Source organism: Bufo gargarizans, chromosome 2 (genome assembly GCF_014858855.1).
Source record: "Bufo gargarizans isolate SCDJY-AF-19 chromosome 2, ASM1485885v1, whole genome shotgun sequence".
Taxonomy (NCBI): Eukaryota; Metazoa; Chordata; class Amphibia; order Anura; family Bufonidae; genus Bufo; species Bufo gargarizans.
The window spans coordinates 28324490-28345031 of NC_058081.1; the positions used below are offsets into that span (position 1 = coordinate 28324490).

Here is a 20542-nt window from a genome sequence, read left to right on the forward strand (position 1 = left end):
TAAAAACAAGGAACTCACTCAGGCTCCCCCTGCTACCTCTTCTGCTGCTGCCGCCTCGGTCTCTTCTGCTGCTGCCGCCTCTGCCTCTTCCTCCGCCTCTGGAGGAACGTTGGCACCTGCCGCCCAGCAAACAGGGGAAGTACCATCAACACCACCACCTCCGTCACCAAGCATCTCAACCATGTCACACGGCAGCGTTCAGCTCTCCATCTCATAAACATTTGAGAGAAAGTGTAAATTCCCACCTAGCCACCCTCGATCCCTGGCCCTGAATGCCAGCATTTCTAAACTACTGGCCTATGAAATGCTGTCATTTAGGCTGGTGGACACAGACAGCTTTAAACAGCTCATGTTGCTTGCTGTCCCACAGTATGTTGTTCTCAGCCGCCACTACTTCTCCAAGAGAGCCGTGCCTTCCCTGCACAACCAAGTATCCGATAAAATCAAGTGTGCACTGCGTAACGCCATCTGTGGCAAGGTCCACCTAACCACAGATACGTGGACCAGTAAGCACGGCCAGGGACGCTATATCTCCCTAACTGCACACTGGGTAAATGTAGTGGCGGCTGGGCCCCAGGCGGAGAGCTGTTTGGCGCACGTCCTTCCGCCGCCAAGGATCGCAGGGCAACATTCTTTGCCTCCTGTTGCCTCCTCCTCCTACTCGGCTTCCTCCTCCTCTTTTTCCACCTGCTCATCCAGTCAGCCACACACCTTCACCACCAACTTCAGCACAGCCCAGGGTAAACGTCAGCAGGCCATTCTGAAACTCATATGTTTGGGGGACAGGCCCCACACCGCTCAGGAGTTGTGGCGGGGTATAGAACAACAGACCGACGAGTGGTTGCTGCCGGTGAGCCTCAAGCCCGGCCTGGCGGTGTGCTATAATGGGCGAAATCTCGTTGCAGCTCTGGGACTAGCCGGTTTGACGCACATCCCTTGCCTGGCGCATGTGCTGAATTTGGTGGTGCAGAAGTTCATTCACAACTACCCCGACATGTCAGAGCTGCTGCATAAAGTGCGGGCCGTCTGTTCACGTTTCCGGCGTTCACATCCTGCCGCTGCTCGCCTGTCTGCGCTACAGAGTAACTTCGGCCTTCCCGCTCACTGCCTCATATGCGACGTACCCACCAGGTGGAACTCCATCTTGCACATGCTGGACAGACTCTGCGAGCAGCAGCAGGCCATAGTGGAGTTTCAGCTGCAGCACGCACGGGTCAGTCGCACTGCGGAACAGCACCACTTCACCACCAATGACTGGGCCTCCATGCGAGACCTGTGTGCCCTGTTGCGCTGTTTCGAGTACTCCACCAACATGGCCAGTGGCGATGACGCCGTTATCAGCGTTACAATACCACTTCTATGTCTCCTTGAGAAAACACTTAGGGCGATGATGGAAGAGGAGGTGGCCCAGGAGGAGGAGGAGGAGGAAGAAGGGTCATTTTTAGCACTTTCAGGCCAGTCTCTTCGAAGTGACTCAGAGGGAGTTTTTTTGCAACAGCAGAGGCCAGGTACAAATGTGGTCAGCCAGGGCCCACTACTGGAGGACGAGGATGAGGAGGAGGTGGAGGAGGATGAGGATGAAGCATGTTCACAGCGGGGTGGCACCCAACGCAGCTCGGGCCCATCACTGGTGCGTGGCTGGGGGGAAACGCAGGACGATGACGATACGCCTCCCACAGAGGACAGCTTGTCCTTACCTCTGGGCAGCCTGGCACACATGAGCGACTACATGCTGCAGTGCCTGCGCAACGACAGCAGAGTTGCCCACATTTTAACGTGTGCAGACTACTAGGTTGCCACCCTGCTGGATCCACGGTACAAAGACAACGTGCCCACCTTACTTCCTGCACTGGAGCGTGATAGGAAGATGCGCGAGTACAAGCGCACGTTGGTAGATGCGCTACTGAGAGCATTCCCAAATGTCACAGGGGAACAAGTGGAAGCCCAAGGCGAAGGCAGAGGAGGAGCAAGAGGTCGCCAACGCAGCTGTGTCACGGCCAGCTCCTCTGAGGGCAGGGTTAGCATGGCAGAGATATGGAAACGTTTTGTCAACACGCCACAGCTAACTGCACCACCACCTGATACGGAACGTGTTAGCAGGATGCAACATTTCTCTAACATGGTGGAACAGTACGTGTGCACACCCTTCCACGTACTGACTGATGCTTCGGCCCCATTCAACTTCTGGGTCTCCAAATTGTCCACGTGGCCAGAGCTAGCCTTTTATGCCTTGGAGGTGCTGGCCTGCCCGGCGGCCAGCGTTTTGTCTGAACGTGTATTCAGCACGGCAGGGGGCGTCATTACAGACAAACGCAGCCGCCTGTCTACAGCCAATGTGGACAAGCTGACGTTCATAAAAATTAACCAGGCATGGATCCCACAGGACCTGTCCATCCCTTGTGCATATTAGACATTAACTACCTCCCCTTAACCATATATTATTGTAGGTCACTTCATCATTCAATCCTATTTTTATTTTCATTTTACCATTATATTGCGGGGCAACCCAAAGTTGAATGAACCTCTCCTCTGTCTGGGTGCTGGGGCCTAAAAATATCTGACAGTGGCCTGTTCCAGTGTTGGGTGACGTGAAGCCTGATTCTCTGCAATGACATGAAGACTGATTCTCTGCTGACATGAAGCCTGAATCTCTGTTATGGGACCTCTCTCCTCTGTCTGGGTGCCGGGGTCTAAATATCTGACAGTGGCCTGTTCCAGTGGTGGGTGACATGAAGCCTGATTCTCTGCTATGGGTGTCACAACCAGACAGCTGAGAAGCTCTGACAGAGGCCTTTCAGAACCTCCCCCTTGAGTTTCTTTGTTGTGGTATTCAGTTACTCATTTCGTTAGCCTCTCTCAGCTGTCATGTGTTGGACTAATTGCTTCCCTTTAAATTCCTCCCCAGAATGCTTTTCTGGGCGGCTTATACTTCTTCCTGGAGTGTGTGTGCATGCTCATCTGGTTCTCCTCTCTTCTACAAAGTTAAGTGTTGAAATTTTATCTGTTATTTTCTGTTTTCTGGATCCCAGGTGACCCTGACTCCCACCGTATCTTGTGTAGGGAGCTGGTGGTCGTGTCCCCTCACTATTGTAGGGTGCTCAGGGGTTATATAGTCAAGGTACGTGGATATGCAAACCTCCACCATCCGGATCTTTGCATAGGCTGAGCAGCCAGGGAAAGTGCCAGGTCTTCTGCAGGGGTCTCGCTTTTGTTCCTTAGCTTTTGGATCCAGCGAGTCATTTATGCATGTTGTTTTGCCTTGTTTCCTGTACACCGTCCGTGACATTATAAGCCGCAATAACCGTCTCAAGCATGGATCCGGTTTCACTTTTGGCTGAACGTCTTCAGGGTCTTTCATTGGAGGTAGCTGATCTCCGCAGGACTTTTTCTCAGCTTCAAGTGACCGGTTCAGCTGGCGTTCATGGAGTTTGTTCTGAGCCTAAGATCTCGCTCCCGGATACGTTTTCCGGGGGTAGTGAGAATTTTGTGCGTTTTAGAGAGGCTTGCAAACTCAATTTTCGTCTTCTTCCCCATTCCTCTGGTGATGAGGAACGGAGGGTGGGGATCATTATATCGCTGCTCAGGGGTAACGCTCGGTCCTGGGCTTTTTCGCTGCCGGAGGGGGCACGGCCCCTCCGTTCAGTGGATGAATTCTTTTTAGCCCTGGGTCAGATATATGATGATCCGGATCGTATTGCTCTGGCGGAGTCTAGACTACGTCTCTTATGCCAGGGTAAACAATCCGCAGAAATATACTGCTCAGAATTTCGGAGATGGGCAGCTGATACTGGTTGGAATGATGCTGCACTCCGAAGTCAATTTTGCCATGGTCTTTCAGAGGGATTTAAAGATGCATTTCCCTTTCATGAAAGGCCTATTTCTTTGGACTCTGCTATGTCTCAGGCCGTTCGTATTGACAGGCGTCTTAGAGAGAGAGGAGAGATCTCTCCTTCCTGTCATACTCGGTCCCAGGACTGTGCAGCGGTCCCATTCTGTGCGCAGGGGTCTCAGTCGCTGTCAGCCCCTTCTGAGCAGGAGCCCATGCAGCTGGGGTTGATTGCTTCTGACAATAGAAGATTCAGCCCGCATGGGAGGGTTTGTTTTTGTTGTGGAGGTATTAATCATTTGGCAAATATTTGTCCCTCTAGGAGATTCAGGCAGTTCTCTGGGAATAATAAAGAAATAGGGATGAGCGAACTCGAACTGTATAGTTCGGGTTCGTACCGAATTTTGGGGTGTCCGTGACACGGACCCGAACCCGGACATTTTCGTAAAAGTCCGGGTTCGGGTTCGGTGTTCGTCGCTTTCTTGGCGCTTTTGTGACGATTTCTTGGCGCTTTTTGAAAGGCTGCAAAGCAGCCAATCAACAAGCGTCATACTACTTGCCCCAAGAGGCCGTCACAGCCATGCCTACTATTGGCATGGCTGTGATTGGCCAGAGCACCATGTGACCCAGCCTCTATTTAAGCTGGAGTCACATAGCGCCGCCCGTCACTCTGCTCTGATTAGCGTAGGGAGAGGTTGCGGCTGCGACAGTAGGGCGAGATTAGGCAGATTAACTCCTCCAAAGGACTTGATTATTGATCGATCTGCAGCTGTGGGTCATTGAGCTGCTGATACTCAATTGCTCACTGTTTTTAGGCTGCCCAGACCGTTTGTCAGTCACTTTTTTCTGGGGTGATCGGCGGCCATTTTGTGTCTTGTGGTGCGCCAGCACAAGCTGCGACCAAGTGCATTTAACCCTCAATGGTGTGGTTGTTTTTTGGCTAAAGCCTACATCAGGGTGAAGCTGTCACACCAAGTGCATTTAACCAGCAATAGTCTGTTTATTTTTTGGCCATATACTACATCAGGGGCAAGCTGCGCCCGTTACCAAGTGCATTTAACCCTCAGTAGTGTGGTTGATCAAGCTGTCACACCAAGTGCATTTAACCAGCAATAGTCTGTTCATTTTTTGGCCATATACTACATCAGGGGCAAGCTGCGCCCGTCACCAAGTGCATTTAACCCTCAGTAGTGTGGTTGGTCAAGCTGTCACACCAAGTGCATTTAACCAGCAATAGTCTGTTCATTTTTTGGCCATATACTACATCAGGGGCAAGCTGCGCCCGTCACCAAGTGCATTTAACCCTCAGTAGTGTGGTTGGTCAAGCTGTCACACCAAGTGCATTTAACCAGCAATAGTCTGTTCATTTTTTGGCCATATACTACATCAGGGGCAAGCTGCGCCTGTCACCAAGTGCATTTAACCCTCAGTAGTGTGGTTGGTCAAGCTGTCACACCAAGTGCATTTAACCAGCAATAGTGTGGTTATTTTTTGGCCATATCCAAGTCTAATTCTGTCAGTAAATCCATACCGGTCACCCAGCGCCTAAATACTAGGCCTCAAATTTATATCCCGCTAAATCTGTCGTTACCGCTGTACTGTTGTGGCTGGGCAAGTTATTTAGTGTCCGTCAAAGCACATTTTTTGTTCTGGGTTGAAATACAATTCCCAATTTAGCAATTTCATAATTTAGTGGTTTCTGCTATATCAGAGCTATTTGAAATCTATCCCTAAAAGGGTATATAATATTCAAGGTGCACATAGGGTCATTCAGAATAACTTCACACACACGCTACTGTGCATTTCCAAGTCTAATTCTGTCAGTAAATCCATACCGGTCACCCAGCGCCTAAATACTAGGCCTCAAATTTATATCCCGCTAAATCTGTCGTTACCGCTGTACTGTTGTTGCTGGGCAAGATATTTAGTGTCCGTCAAAGCACATTTTTTGTTCTGGGTTGAAGTACAATTCCCAATTTAGCAATTTCATAATTTAGTGGTTTCTGCTATATCAGAGCTATTTGAAATCTATCCCTAAAAGGGTATATAAGATTCAAGGTGCACATAGGGTCATTCAGAATAACTTCACACACACGCTACTGTGCATTTCCAAGTCTAATTCTGTCAGTAAATCCATACCGGTCACCCAGCGCCTAAATACTAGGCCTCAAATTTATATTCAGCTGAATTTGAATACAATACATTGGGCCAAATAATATTTTTGTTGTTGTGGTGAACGATAACAATGAGGAAAACATCTAGTAAGGGACGCGGACGTGGACATGGTCGTGGTGGTGTTAGTGGACCCTCTGGTGCTGGGAGAGGACGTGGCCGTTCTGCCACATCCATACGTCCTAGTGTACCAACTACCTCAGGTCCCAGTAGCCGCCAGAATTTACAGCGATATATGGTGGGGCCCAATGCCGTTCTAAGGATGGTAAGGCCTGAGCAGGTACAGGCATTAGTCAATTGGGTGGCCGACAGTGGATCCAGCACGTTCACATTATCTCCCACCCAGTCTTCTGCAGAAAGCGCACAGATGGCGCCTGAAAACCAACCCCATCAGTCTGTCACATCACCCTTATGCATACCAGGGAAACTGTCTTCTGCTGCTGCCGCCTCGGCCTCTTCTGCTGCTGCCGCCTCGGCCTCTTCCTCCGCCTCTGGAGGAACGTTGGCACCTGCCGCCCAGCAAACAGGGGATGTACCACCAACACCACCACCACCTCCGACACCAAGCATCTCAACCATGTCACACGGCAGCGTTCAGCTCTCCATCTCACAAACATTTGAGAGAAAGCGTAAATTCCCACCTAGCCACCCTCGATCCCTGGCCCTGAATGCCAGCATTTCTAAACTACTGGCCTATGAAATGCTGTCATTTAGGCTGGTGGACACAGACAGCTTCAAACAGCTCATGTCGCTTGCTGTCCCACAGTATGTTGTTCCCAGCCGGCACTACTTCTCCAAGAGAGCCGTGCCTTCCCTGCACAACCAAGTATCCGATAAAATCAAGTGTGCACTGCGCAACGCCATCTGTGGCAAGGTCCACCTAACCACAGATACGTGGACCAGTAAGCACGGCCAGGGACGCTATATCTCCCTAACTGCACACTGGGTAAATGTAGTGGCAGCTGGGCCCCAGGCGGAGAGCTGTTTGGCGCACGTCCTTCCGCCGCCAAGGATCACAGGGCAACATTCTTTGCCTCCTGTTGCCACCTCCTCCTACTCGACTTCCTCCTCCTCTTCTTCCACCTGCTCATCTAGTCAGCCACACACCTTCACCACCAACTTCAGCACAGCCCGGGGTAAACGTCAGCAGGCCATTCTGAAACTCATATGTTTGGGGGACAGGCCCCACACCGCACAGGAGTTGTGGCGGGGTATAGAACAACAGACCGACGAGTGGTTGCTGCCGGTGAGCCTCAAGCCCGGCCTGGTGGTGTGTGATAATGGGCGAAATCTCGTTGCAGCTCTGGGACTAGCCAGTTTGACGCACATCCCTTGCTTGGCGCATGTGTTAAATTTGGTGGTGCAGAAGTTCATTCACAACTACCCCGACATGTCAGAGCTGCTGCATAAAGTGCGGGCCTTCTGTTCGCGCTTTCGGCGTTCACATCCTGCTGCTGCTCGCCTGTCTGCGCTACAGCGTAACTTCGGCCTTCCCGCTCACCGCCTCATATGCGACGTGCCCACCAGGTGGAACTCCACCTTGCACATGCTGGACAGACTGTGCGAGCAGCAGCAGGCCATAGTGGAGTTTCAGCTGCAGCACGCACGGGTCAGTCGCACTACAGAACAGCACCACTTCACCACCAATGACTGGGCCTCCATGCGAGACCTGTGTGCCCTGTTGCGCTGTTTCGAGTACTCCACCAACATGGCCAGTGGCGATGACGCCGTTATCAGCGTTACAATACCACTTCTATGTCTCCTTGAGAAAACACTTAGGGCGATGATGGAAGAGGAGGTGACCCAGGAGGAGGAGGAGGAGGAGGAGGAGGAAGAGGGGTCATTTTTAGCACTTTCAGGCCAGTCTCTTCGAAGTGACTCAGAGGGAGGATTTTGGCAACAGCAGAGGCCAGGTACAAATGTGGCCAGCCAGGGCCCACTACTGGAGGACGAGGAGGACGAGGATGAGGAGGAGGTGGAGGAGGATGAGGATGAAGCATGGTCACAGCGGGGTGGCACCCAACGCAGCTCGGGTCCATCACTGGTGCGTGGCTGGGGGGAAAGGCAGGACGATGACGATACGCCTCCCACAGAGGACAGCTTGTCCTTACCTCTGGGCAGCCTGGCACACATGAGCGACTACATGCTGCAGTGCCTGCGCAACGACAGCAGAGTTGCCCACATTTTAACGTGTGCGGACTACTGGGTTGCCACCCTGCTGGATCCACGCTACAAAGACAATGTGCCCACCTTACTTCCTGCACTGGAGCGTGATAGGAAGATGCGCGAGTACAAGCGCACGTTGGTAGATGCGCTACTGAGAGAATTCGCAAATGTCACAGGGGAAGAAGTGGAAGCCCAAGGCCAAGGCAGAGGAGGAGCAAGAGGTCGCCAAGGCAGCTGTGTCACGGCCAGCTCCTCTGAGGGCAGGGTTAGCATGGCAGAGATGTGGAAAACTTTTGTCAACACGCCACAGCTAACTGCACCACCACCTGATACGCAACGTGTTAGCAGGAGGCAACATTTCACTAACATGGTGGAACAGTATGTGTGCACACCCCTCCACGTACTGACTGATGGTTCGGCCCCATTCAACTACTGGGTCTCTAAATTGTCAACGTGGCCAGAGCTAGCCTTTTATGCCTTGGAGGTGCTGGCCTGCCCTGTATTCAGCACGGAAGGGGGTGTCATTACAGACAAACGCAGCCGCCTGTCTACAGCCAATGTGGACAAGCTGACGTTCATAAAAATGAACCAGGCATGGATCCCACAGGACCTGTCCGTCCCTTGTCCAGATTAGACATTAACTACCTCCCCTTAACCATATATTATTGTACTCCAGGGCACTTCCTCATTCAATCCTATTTTTATTTTCATTTTACCATTATATTGCGAGGCTACCCAAATTTGAATGAACCTCTCCTCTGTCTGGGTGCCGGGGCCTAAATATATGCCAATGGACTGTTCCAATGTTGGGTGACGTGAAGCCTGATTCTCTGCTATGACATGCAGACTAATTCTCTGCTGACATGAAGCCAGATTCTCTGTTACGGGACCTCTCTCCTCTGCCTGGGTGCTGGGCGTAAATATATGCCAATGGACTGTTGCACTGTTGGCTGACGTGAAGCCTGATTGTCGGTTACGGGACCTCTCTCCTCTGCCTGGATGCTGGGCCTAAATATCTGACAATGGACTGTTGCATTGGTGGCTGACGCGAAGCCTGATTCTCTGCTATTATATGAAGACTGATTCTCTGCTGACATGAAGCCAGATTGTCTGTTACGGGACCTCCCTCCTCTGCCTGGGTGCTGGGCCTAAAATTATGAAAATGGACTCTTACAGTGGTGGGTGACGTGAAGCCTGATTCTCTGCTATTATATGAAGACTGATTCTCTGCTGACATGAAGCCAGATTGTCTGTTACGGGACCTCTCTCCTCTGCCTGGGTGCTGGGCCTAAATTTATGACAATGGACTGTTGCAGTGGTGGCTGACTTGAAGCCTGATTCTCTGCTATGATATGAAGACTGATTCTCTGCTGACATGAAGCCAGATTGTCTGTTACGGGACCTCTCTCCTCTGCCTGGGTGCTGGGCCTAAATATCTGACAATGGACTGTTGCATTGGTGGCTGACGTGAAGCCTGATTCTCTGCTATGATATGAAGACTGATTCTCTGCTGACATGAAGCCAGATTGTCTGTTACGGGACCTCTCTCCTCTGCCTGGGTGCTGGGCCTAAATATCTGACAATGGACTGTTGCATTGGTGGCTGACGTGAAGACTGATTCTCTGCTATGACATGCAGACTGATTCTCTGCTGACATGAAGCCAGATTGTCTGTTACGGGACCTCTCTCCTCTGCCTGGGTGCTGGGCCTAAATTTATGAAAATGGACTCTTACAGTGGTGGGTGACGTGAAGCCTGATTCTCTGCTATGATATGAAGACTGATTCTCTGCTGACATGAAGCCAGATTGTCTGTTACGGGACCTCTCTCCTCTGCCTGGGTGCTGGGCCTAAATATCTGACAATGGACTGTTGCAGTGGTGGCTGACGTGAAGCCTGATTCTCTGCTATGACATGCAGACTGATTCTCTGCTGACATGAAGACAGATTCTCTGTTACGGGACCTCTCTCCTCTGCCTGGGTGCCGGGGCCTAAATATCTGAGAATGGACTGTTCCAGTGGTGGGTGACGTGAAGCCTGATTCTCTGCTATGATATGAAGACTGATTCTCTGCTGACATGAAGCCAGATTGTCTGTTATGGGACCTCTCTCCTCTGCCTGGGTGCTGGGCCTAAATTTATGACAATGGACTGTTGCAGTGGTGGCTGACGTGAAGCCTGATTCTCTGCTATGACATGCAGACTGATTCTCTGCTGACATGAAGACAGATTCTCTGTTACGGGACCTCTCTCCTCTGCCTGGGTGCCGGGGCCTAAATATCTGAGAATGGACTGTTCCAGTGGTGGGTGACGTGAAGCCAGATTCTCTGCTACGGGACCTCTCTCCAATTGATTTTGGTTAATTTTTATTTATTTAATTTTTATTTTAATTCATTTCCCTATCCACATTTGTTTGCAGGGGATTTACCTACATGTTGCGGCCTTTTGCAGCCCTCTAGCCCTTTCCTGTGCTGTTTTACAGCCTTTTTAGTACCGAAAAGTTCGGGTCCCCATTGACTTCAATGGGGTTCGGGTTCGGGACGAAGTTAGGATCGGGTTCGGATCCCGAACCCGAACATTTCCGGGAAGTTCGGCCGAACTTCTCGAACCCGAACATCCAGGTGTTCGCTCTACTCTTTAAAGAAACAAAGAGGAAAAAATCTTTTAAAAATGTTCCGTCTGTTACTATTGGCAGGGTTGAGGCGGAAATTGAAGGTTTTCCGTTTGCTTGTAGTTCCCGTTTTGTCCTGCCGGCTAGGGTGGCGCTAGAGAGCAAGAACATTTTTTGTGAGATTTTTGTGGATAGTGGAGCAGCGGTCAATCTCATTGATAATCAATTTGCGATAACTCATGGCTTCCAGGTGTGCACTTTGGGAACTAAGAGGGGCATACAACCTGGTCAGGGTCAGAGAAGGGGACGAATGGAAGACGGCCTTCAATACCCCTGAGGGCCATTTTGAAAATTTGGTTATGCCTTTTGGTTTGATGAATGCCCCAGCCGTTTTTCAGCATTTCGTGAACAGCATTTTTTATCATTTGATGGGAAAATTTGTATTGGTGTATTTGGATGACATTTTGATTTTTTCTCCCGATTTCAAAACTCATAAGGAACATTTACGTCAGGTCTTGCTCATCCTGCGGGAGAATAAATTATATGCGAAACTGGAAAAATGTGTGTTTGCGGTTCCAGAAATTCAATTTCTGGGGTTTCTTCTCTCCGCTTCTGGTTTTCGCATGGACCCCGAGAAGGTCCGCGCTGTGCTTGAGTGGGAGCTTCCTGAGAATCAGAAGGCGCTGATGCGTTTTTTGGGCTTTGCCAATTATTACAGGAAGTTCATTTTGAATTATTCTTCTATTGTTAAACCACTCACTGATATGACCAGAAAGGGGGTAGATTTTTCTTCTTGGTCAGTAGAGGCGCGTAAGGCTTTTTCTGATATCAAGGAGAGTTTTGCTTCCGCTCCCATCTTGGTGCAACCTAAATGTTTCTTTACCCTTCATAGTTGAGGTTGATGCTTCTGAGGTGGGTGTGGGGGCGGTCTTGTCTCAGGGTTCCTCTCCTGCCAATTGGCGACCGTGTGCCTTTTTCTCAAGAAAACTCTCCTCCGCAGAGAGAAATTATGATGTGGGAGATAGGGAATTGTTGGCCATCAAGTTGGCTTTTGAGGAATGGCGCCATTGGCTAGAGGGAGCCAGACACCCTATTACCGTATTTACTGACCATAAAAATCTGGCTTACTTGGAGTCAGCCAAGCGTCTGAACCCGAGACAGGCCAGATGGTCTTTGTTCTTTTCTAGGTTTAATTTTGTTGTCACGTTTCGCCCTGGAGTTAAGAATGTGAAGGCAGATGCCCTGTCACGTTGTTTTCCGGGAGGCGGGAATTTTGAAGACCCGGGTCCCATTTTGGCTGAAGGTGTGGTGGTCTCGGCTCTTTTTCCTGAATTGGAGGCAGAGGTGCAGGCAGCCCAGTCAGAGGCTCCTGATCTTTGTCCTCCTGGGAGGTTGTTTGTGCCTCTCGCTTTAAGACACAAGATTTTTAAAGAACACCACGATACGGTCCTTGCTGGGCACCCGGGGGTAAGAGCCACACTGGATCTCATCGCTCGGAGATTCTGGTGGCCTGCGCTTCGTAAGTCGGTTGAGGGTTTTGTGGCAGCCTGCGAGACTTGCGCTCGTGCCAAAGTCCCTCATTCACGGCCATCAGGTCCTCTCCTTCCCTTACCCATTCCTTCCCATCCTTGGACACATCTGTCCATGGACTTCATAACGGACCTGCCTCGTTCCTCGGGAAAGACTGTGATTCTGGTGGTGGTGGACTGTTTTAGCAAAATGGTGCATTTCATCCCTTTTCCTGGTTTGCCCAATGCTAAGACGCTGGCGCAGGCATTTATTGATCACATTGTCAAATTGCACGGTATTCCTTCAGACATAGTCTCTGATAGGGGCACGCAGTTTGTTTCCAGATTCTGGAAGGCTTTCTGTTCTCGCTTTGGGGTCCGGTTGTCATTCTCTTCTGCTTTCCACCCGCAGTCGAATGGCCAGACAGAGAATCTGGAGACATATCTGCGCTGTTTTGTGGCGGAGAATCAAGAGGATTGGTGTTCTTTTTTGTCCCTTGCTGAGTTTGCTTTAAATAACCGTCATCAGGAGTCCTCTGATAAGTCACCATTTTTTGGTGCATATGGGTTTCATCCGCAGTTTGGGACTTTCTCGGGAGAGGGGTCTTCTGGTTTACCTGATGAGGACAGATTCTCCTCGTCTTTGTCATCTATTTGGCAAAAGATTCAAGATAATCTAAAGAGCATGAGTGAGAGATATAAGCGTGTGGCAGATAAGAGACGTGTGCTTGGTCCGGACCTGAATGTTGGTGATCTGGTGTGGTTGTCTACCAAGAATATCAAATTGAAGGTTCCCTCCTGGAAGTTGGGTCCTAGGTTTATTGGGCCTTACAAAATCCTGTCTGTCATCAATCCTGTTGCATACCGTCTTGATCTTCCTCAGACTTGGAAGATCCATAATGTTTTTCATAAGTCCTTATTGAAACCTTATGTTCAACCCATTGTACCCTCGCCTTTGCCTCCTCCTCCGATTATGGTTGATGGGAATCTTGAATTTCAGGTCTCTAGGATTGTGGATTCTCGTCTTGTCCGCGGTTCTCTTCAGTACCTTGTTCATTGGGAGGGGTATGGTCCTGAGGAGAGGATGTGGGTCCCAGTGACGGACATTAAGGCCTCTCGTCTCATCAGGGCTTTCCATAGGTCCCATCCTGAGAAGGTGGGTTCTGAGTGTCCGGAGTCCACTCGTAGAGGGAGGGGTACTGTCACAACCAGACAGCTGAGAAGCTCTGACAGAGGCCTTTCAGAACCTCCCCCTTGAGTTTCTTTGTTGTGGTATTCAGTTACTCATCTCGTTAGCCTCTCTCAGCTGTCATGTGTTGGACTAATTGCTTCCCTTTAAATTCCTCCCCAGAATGCTTTTCTGGGCGGCTTATACTTCTTCCTGGAGTGTGTGTGCATGCTCATCTGGTTCTCCTCTCTTCTACAAAGTTAAGTGTTGAACTTTTATCTGTTATTTTCTGTTTGCTGGATCCCAGGTGACCCTGACTCCCTCCGTATCTTGTGTAGGGAGCTGGTGGTCGTGTCCCCTCACTATTGTAGGGTGCTCAGGGGTTATATAGTCAAGGTACGTGGATATGCAAACCTCCACCATCCGGATCTTTGCATAGGCTGAGCAGCCAGGGAAAGTGCCAGGTCTTCTGCAGGGGTCTCCCTTTTGTTCCTTAGCTTTTGGATCCAGCGAGTCATTTATGCATGTTGTTTTGCCTTGTTTCCTGTACACCGTCCGTGACATGACGTCCTTGGATGATCCGGAAGTAGGAGGAGAGAGCAGTTTCCATGTCTATTTACATGGCGGCGCGGTGTTCCACGTGGCTGACAGACACAACACACAGGTCAGACCAACTTGTATGCACCATTAGGACTGGGACATGTTAGCAGCTCTCCCATTGTTGCACTAGGTGATACTGGACTGGTAAACTGTGGTAATCACCCTTTCTCCTTTTTTGGTAGCCCCTGGTCCCCGGATGAGTCTGGGGCAATATCAATAAGACAAAACATGTCAGGACAACATCTTAGTTGCATATTAATCTAATTTGGGGCTGTGGGCATATTTTGTTTCTGCTCCCTTTTTTCTCCCACAAAATAGGGATTGACAGAGCTTGTATAATAGGGCCAGGTTCTGGTTAGCGCCGCCCTTGTCAGGGCGATGACTCCATATTTAAGAGGACATTAGGGCGCAATAGACCTGACAGGGAAATTTAGGGAGAGTTTCTAGCATATCTTCCCCCCCCCCCCCTTTCCCCTGTGCTGGCAAGGCCCCAACAGCCCGCAAACTGTGTGTCTATCGATCTAACTACATACCGGTAAAACCATACCATGTTTTTTTGATTATCTAGTTTATTCCTGTCTGTTATTTTAGACACGAGTATAATAAAAGTTATATTTTAATTCACTCATCTACCATTATCACTACCCTATTTGTTCTTTTCTTTTCAAAATCTTTTTATTGATTTTATGACAAAGATAATGGTATTCAAAAACAGTGTTGCAATAATGAAAGTTTGTACATTGGTACACAAGCGAGTCTGTACAAAATTTGAAGCAATTAAAACTGGGACACTAGTTTGTTACAGTGTGAAGCAGGTCAGAAACTGGTGTGATGATACACAATAGTATACAATCAGTAAAATCAAATGTAACCCAGCCCTTGCACCCTGCTATCTGGTACCTTCATGTTAGCAAGGGAGAAAACCGAGAGAGCATGTCTTCTTATGGACAGTACTTGCATGGGACGCGATCTTATGCAGGTCTTTAATATAGCTGCCATGATTCCATGCAATCTGACGCCATCACTACTATAAAGGCACCATCTATCAGGCTAAAGTGAGATACTAAGAGTAACACCCTTTAAATGACATAATTGAATACCAGGTAAGAGGGAAACCGTGGGTATTGGGGAAAGGAGGGGGGGAAGGATAAAAGTGGAGCTGACATGCACCAACCAACAGTGCATAACTACCCTATTTGTTGATAAGGCCCCAAAATAATACCAATAATACTGTCACCTCATCCCATAGTTTACAAAAGGATGTCACTTTTTGGGACACTTTTTGGGAGTTTCTACTGTAGGGGTGCATCAGAGGGTCTTTAAATGTGACATGGCAACTTAAAATTATCCCAGCGACATTTGCCCTCCAAAATCCATATGGCGCTCCTTTCCTTCTGTGCCCTGCTGTGCGCCCATACAGCAGTTTGGGGTGTTTCTGTAAACTGCAGAATCAGGGTAAAAGATATTGAGTTTTCTTTGGTTGTTAACCCTTGCTGTGTTACAGTAAAAATAGATTAAAATAGAAAATCTGCAAAAAAAAGTGACATTTTTAAATTTCACCTTTGTATCCCTTTCCCTTTGTTCTTGTGGAACACATAAAGGGTTAACAAAGTTTGTAAAATCGGTTTTGAATAACTTGAAGGGTGTAGTTTCTACAATGGGGTCATTTATGGGTGGTTTCTACTATGTCAGCCCCACAAAGTGACTTCATAACTGAACTGGTCCTTAAAAAAGTGGGTTTTGGAAACTTTTGTAAAAATTTTAAGAATTGCTTTTTCAATTCTAAGCCTTCTAAAGTCCTTAAAATTGCATTTTCAAAATGATGCAAACATAAAATAGATATGTGAGAAATGTACAGTAACAACTATTTTATGAGGTATCATAAACATTTCAGAAATTTGGATTTTTTTCAAATTGTCTGTAAATTTTGGAATTTTTTATAAATAAAGGTGAAACGTATTGACCATACATACCACTAACATGAAGTACAATATGTCACAAGAAAACAATCTCTGAATCGCTTGGATAAGTAAAAGCATTCCAGAGTTATTACCACATAAATAATGTCAGATTTGCAAAATGTGGCTTGGTCCTTATAGTGAAAACAGCCAATGGCTTGGTTTGGAAGCAGTTAATGAACATGTAACATCTCAAAAGGCAGACATACCAACCACTGTGTAAAGCATACAATCCAAAAATAGAGCTACAGAGACCACCACAAGGACCACCTCTCTGGAGCCCCTCTTCTCTTTAATCCACCTGCACGGGCTGCACACCATCCTGGCACCACAGGGATCACCCTTAAAAAAAAAAAGAAACAGGTAAATCTTACACATAATTACTCCACCAGGCCTTCTGCACATTGAAATTTTGGCTTCAGTTCTTTTGTGTATCACACTAGGGCTGAAACGATTACTCGATTGAATTGAGTAATTCGACACACAAAAATCCTCAATGATAATTTTTGTTGCATCAAGAATTCGTTTGTGTCATGTGACCACGGAGCGGGAGTGAAGCTCTTGCTATTACTCACTGCTCCGTGGTCACCCGTCAGCTCGTACTGCGCTGCACTTTACTCCTGACATATCGTCGGGACATACTGTAGTGTACATAAGCGTGCACTATGACCTGACGCTGTGTGACGGAAATAAAGACGGACGAGCTGTGGAGCGGCGCCCCTACAGGTGAGGTAAGTATTTATTTCACTGGCGCTGGGAACATGGCTAGTAGGGGGAGATGGTGGCACTGAGGGGAAAGCTGGTGGCACTGGGGGGGGGAGCTGGTGGCACTTGGGGTGGAGCTGGTGGCACTTGACTTGGGGAGGGAGCTGGTGGGACTGGGGGGGAGCCTGATGGCACTGGGGGCAGCTGATGGCACTGGCGGGGAAGCTGATGGCACTGGGGGGAAGCTGATGGCACTTGGGGGGAATTTGATGGCACTCAGGGGGCAGCTGGTGGCACTAAGGGGGCAGCTGGTGGCACGAGGGCTGATGAGTTTTTATAAAGAAAAGCATTTTTTTAATTAGATTTTTGTTATTAGAGTACTCGATTAATCGTTGGATTAGTCGATAGAATACTCTATTACAAAAATAGTCGATAGCTGCAGGCCTATATAACACATTCCTGTAAATCCTTGCTGAAGGAAATAAGGATCGCTGTAGGGCTCCCTATCTCCTGATAAGGTGCCGAATGTACCCCTTCAGGGTGGGTACCCACATAAGTGATAGTGTAAGGACTTTGGTCCGATAACTGATTGTGGTTCTTGTTCCAGTGCAGTATTTTTATATTTTACAGAATCTCCCTAAGGCTACTTTCACACTAGCGTTCGTCGGTCCGCTCGTGAGCTCCGTTTGAAGGAGCTCACGAGCGGACCCGAACGCAGCCGTCCAGCCCTGATGCAGTCTGAATGGAGCGGATCCGCTCAGACTGCATCAGTTTGGCGGCGTTCAGCCTCCGCTCCGCTCGCCTCCGCACGGACAGGCGGACAGCTGAACGCTGCTTGCAGCGTTCGGGTGTCCGCCTGGCCGTGCGGAGGCGTGCGGATCCGTCCAGACTTACAATGTAAGTCAATGGGGACGGATCCGTTTGAAGATGCCACAATATGGCTCAATCTTCAGGCGGATCCGTCCCCCATTGACTTTACATTGAAAGTCTGGACGGATCCGTACGAGGCTATTTTCACACTTAGCTGTTATATGCTAAAAATAATGCAGACGGATCCGTTCTGAACGGAGCCTCCGTCTGCATTATTATGATCGGATCCGTTCAGAACGGATCCGATCGAACGCTAGTGTGAAAGTAGCCTTAGAGATCTGCTGGTCACAGTCCTCACAGAGATGAGCTCTACCTTGATCTCCTCCACTAGCCTCACAGCTCTCCAGGATTGCATTTGAAGGTCCCCCAAAGTTGTGGACTGGACTGTCTGTCTCCTCACAGACATGCCTGCCTACAGTGGAGAAGCAGACTATTTGGGCTAAATGAGTGCTGCATATATTTCAACAGATAGAGATCAACTATATCTTACATTTCCACTTGTGACCCTAACTTAGGCAATATCCCATAATATAAGGACCATCTTCTAGCCCCAGAACAAGGTACAGAAGGACATAGTGTGGGAGGCACCTCCACCACCCTGCACATCTCACATGTATAAAAGGGTTATCTTCTTAAAGGGGTAGTTCCATAGAAAATGTATCACATATTACCTGACTATATGTGAATATTCTAAGAACATTTTTTTTGTTTTACAAAAAGCAAGGGAATGATTTTCTGGGTATAATTTTTTGAAGTCACTCAGTATTCTACTCCCTGTCATGACTCTTTGGCCCCTTTCACACGAGCTAGTTTTCCACGCGGGTGCAATGCGTGACGTGTATGCATAGCACCCGCACTGAATCCTGACCCATTTATTTCAATAGGTCTGTGTACTGTGTTTTTTTTACGCATCTCTTGTGCGTTTTCGTGAAAATCGCAGCATGTTCTATATTCTGTGTTTTTCACGCAGCCCTGGCCCCATAGAAGTGAATTGTGCTTCAGTGAAAAACACATTGCATCCGCAAGCAAGTCCGGGTGCGATGCGTTTTTCACTGATGGTTGCTAAGAGATGTTGTTTGTAAACCTTTCGTTTTTTATCACGCGCGTGAAAAACGCATTAAAACGCATTGCACCCGCGCGGAAAAAACTGAACAACTGAACGCAATCTCAGACAAAACTGACTGAACTTGCCTGCAAAATGGTGTGAGTTTCACCGAACCCACCCTGCGCGCATTCGGAGCCAATCCGTCACGCTCATGTGAAAGAGGCCTTTGACTTCCACTTTGTTGTGACTTTTAGCACAGCAAATAGTCCTGCTTACCTCTCTCAGACCATTACTGTGACCAGAGAGACTCCCCTCCCTGTAGTGACTCTATTAGAACATCACACATACCACTGAACAATGCAATAGTCTTCTAGGGTCATCTTTATCTAGGCCTATAAGAAGAGAACAAGGCAGTCACACTATTATCCCAATTCTACACTTACTATTATCATAAGAATTATTCTTGAGATGTCTTACCCTTTCATCAGCAGTAAACTGACAATGTCTTTTTTGGGCCGCTGTCGCTCGCTCTACATTCTATTTAAGAGGTGGTTAACCTCATGGATACTCTGTGGCCATGTATCACCACAGGTTAGCAGGTGTGTTTTTAATGGTGAATTGTTTGGTGTCCCTATAGGTCCTAGGTATAGGAGTTTCTATTGTAAATAGATGTGATGTATTTCTATATCCCTATGCGACAGACATCCATCATTCATTCACGCATCTCACACGCTGGAAGATCAGGCAGTTTTCCTCCGAACATTTGCACAATATGTATTGAGCTGGACAATGATTGCGACCCTACTGGTTGTGGATCTTGCCCTATACTGCAACCTGTGTACAAATTGTAGATTGTCACTACCCCACCCGACATGTCTCGCCGCGATGCGGCTGCTAAGCAGCCAATAAACGTGCAGGTAAGTACTGCCCTCACTGTAATACCAGTAGCCATGTTGGCTACTGGCATTACAGTGATTGGCTGGCTGGAACGCGTCATCGGGTGCTATACGAGGGTTCGGATCATTACGAGTCAGGGGGAGCTGCGCTTAGGAAGGGACAGATAGTGTAGGGAGTTGTGTGATAGTTTGATCGTATTTTATTCAAGTGAATAACGTTTCAAAGACCCAAAGTCCTTTTAAGGACTATTGTTTGTGGTTGGCAGCAATTTATTTTAGCAAAGTTGTACTCAAATTTTTTTTTACATACTTTGCAAAATAGCGATTCTTTCTCTATATAGAAGGTGTCTGCAGTGACTTGTGACACCTGTGCAGCAATACCTTCTGTGTGTCAGGGGCAGAGACAGGAAGAATATTAGTGAAAACAATACGTTTTTTTCCCCTTATCTATCCACATTTTTGCTGTAAACGGTGTCATCTGTGAGTTGTCAGATCTGCACTGCAATACCTTGTGTGGTTGTCAGGGCCAGATATAGGGAAAAAATTAGAATACAGAAAACACTATTTTTTTCCCATAATCTATCCACATTTTTGCTGTCAACGGTGCAATCCGTGAATTGTGTGATCTGCGCTTCAATACATTGGGTGGTTGTCAGGGCCAGATATAGGGAAAAAATTTGAATACAGAAAACACAATTTTTTTCCCCTAATCTATCCACATTTTTGCTGTAAACTGTGTCATCAGTGAGTTGTCAGATCTGCGCTGCAATACATTGTGTGGTTGTCAGGGCCAGATATAGGGAAAAAATTAGAATACAGAAAACACAATTTTTTTTTCCCATAATCTATCCACATGTTTGCTGTCAACGGTTGAATCCGTAAATTGTGTGATCTGCGCTTCAATACATTGGGTGGTTGTCAGGGCCAGATATAGGTAACAAATTTGAATAAAGAAAACACTATTTTTTTTTCCTATAATCTATCCACATTTTTGCTGTCAACCGTGCAATCAGTGATTTG

At 48.1% G+C, this 20542-nt stretch overlaps 1 protein-coding gene across 1 annotated transcript in view; it reads right to left on the bottom strand.

The window, feature by feature from the left end:
• LOC122929260 (chromaffin granule amine transporter-like) overlaps positions 1–20542 on the bottom strand; it is a 297828-nt gene that overhangs the window by 229205 nt on the left and 48081 nt on the right. The window contains exon 2 of the mRNA XM_044282777.1: positions 16216–16348. Coding sequence (XP_044138712.1) covers positions 16216–16327 — 112 coding nt within the window. The 5' untranslated portion in view covers positions 16328–16348. The remainder of the gene's footprint in view (positions 1–16215; positions 16349–20542) is intronic.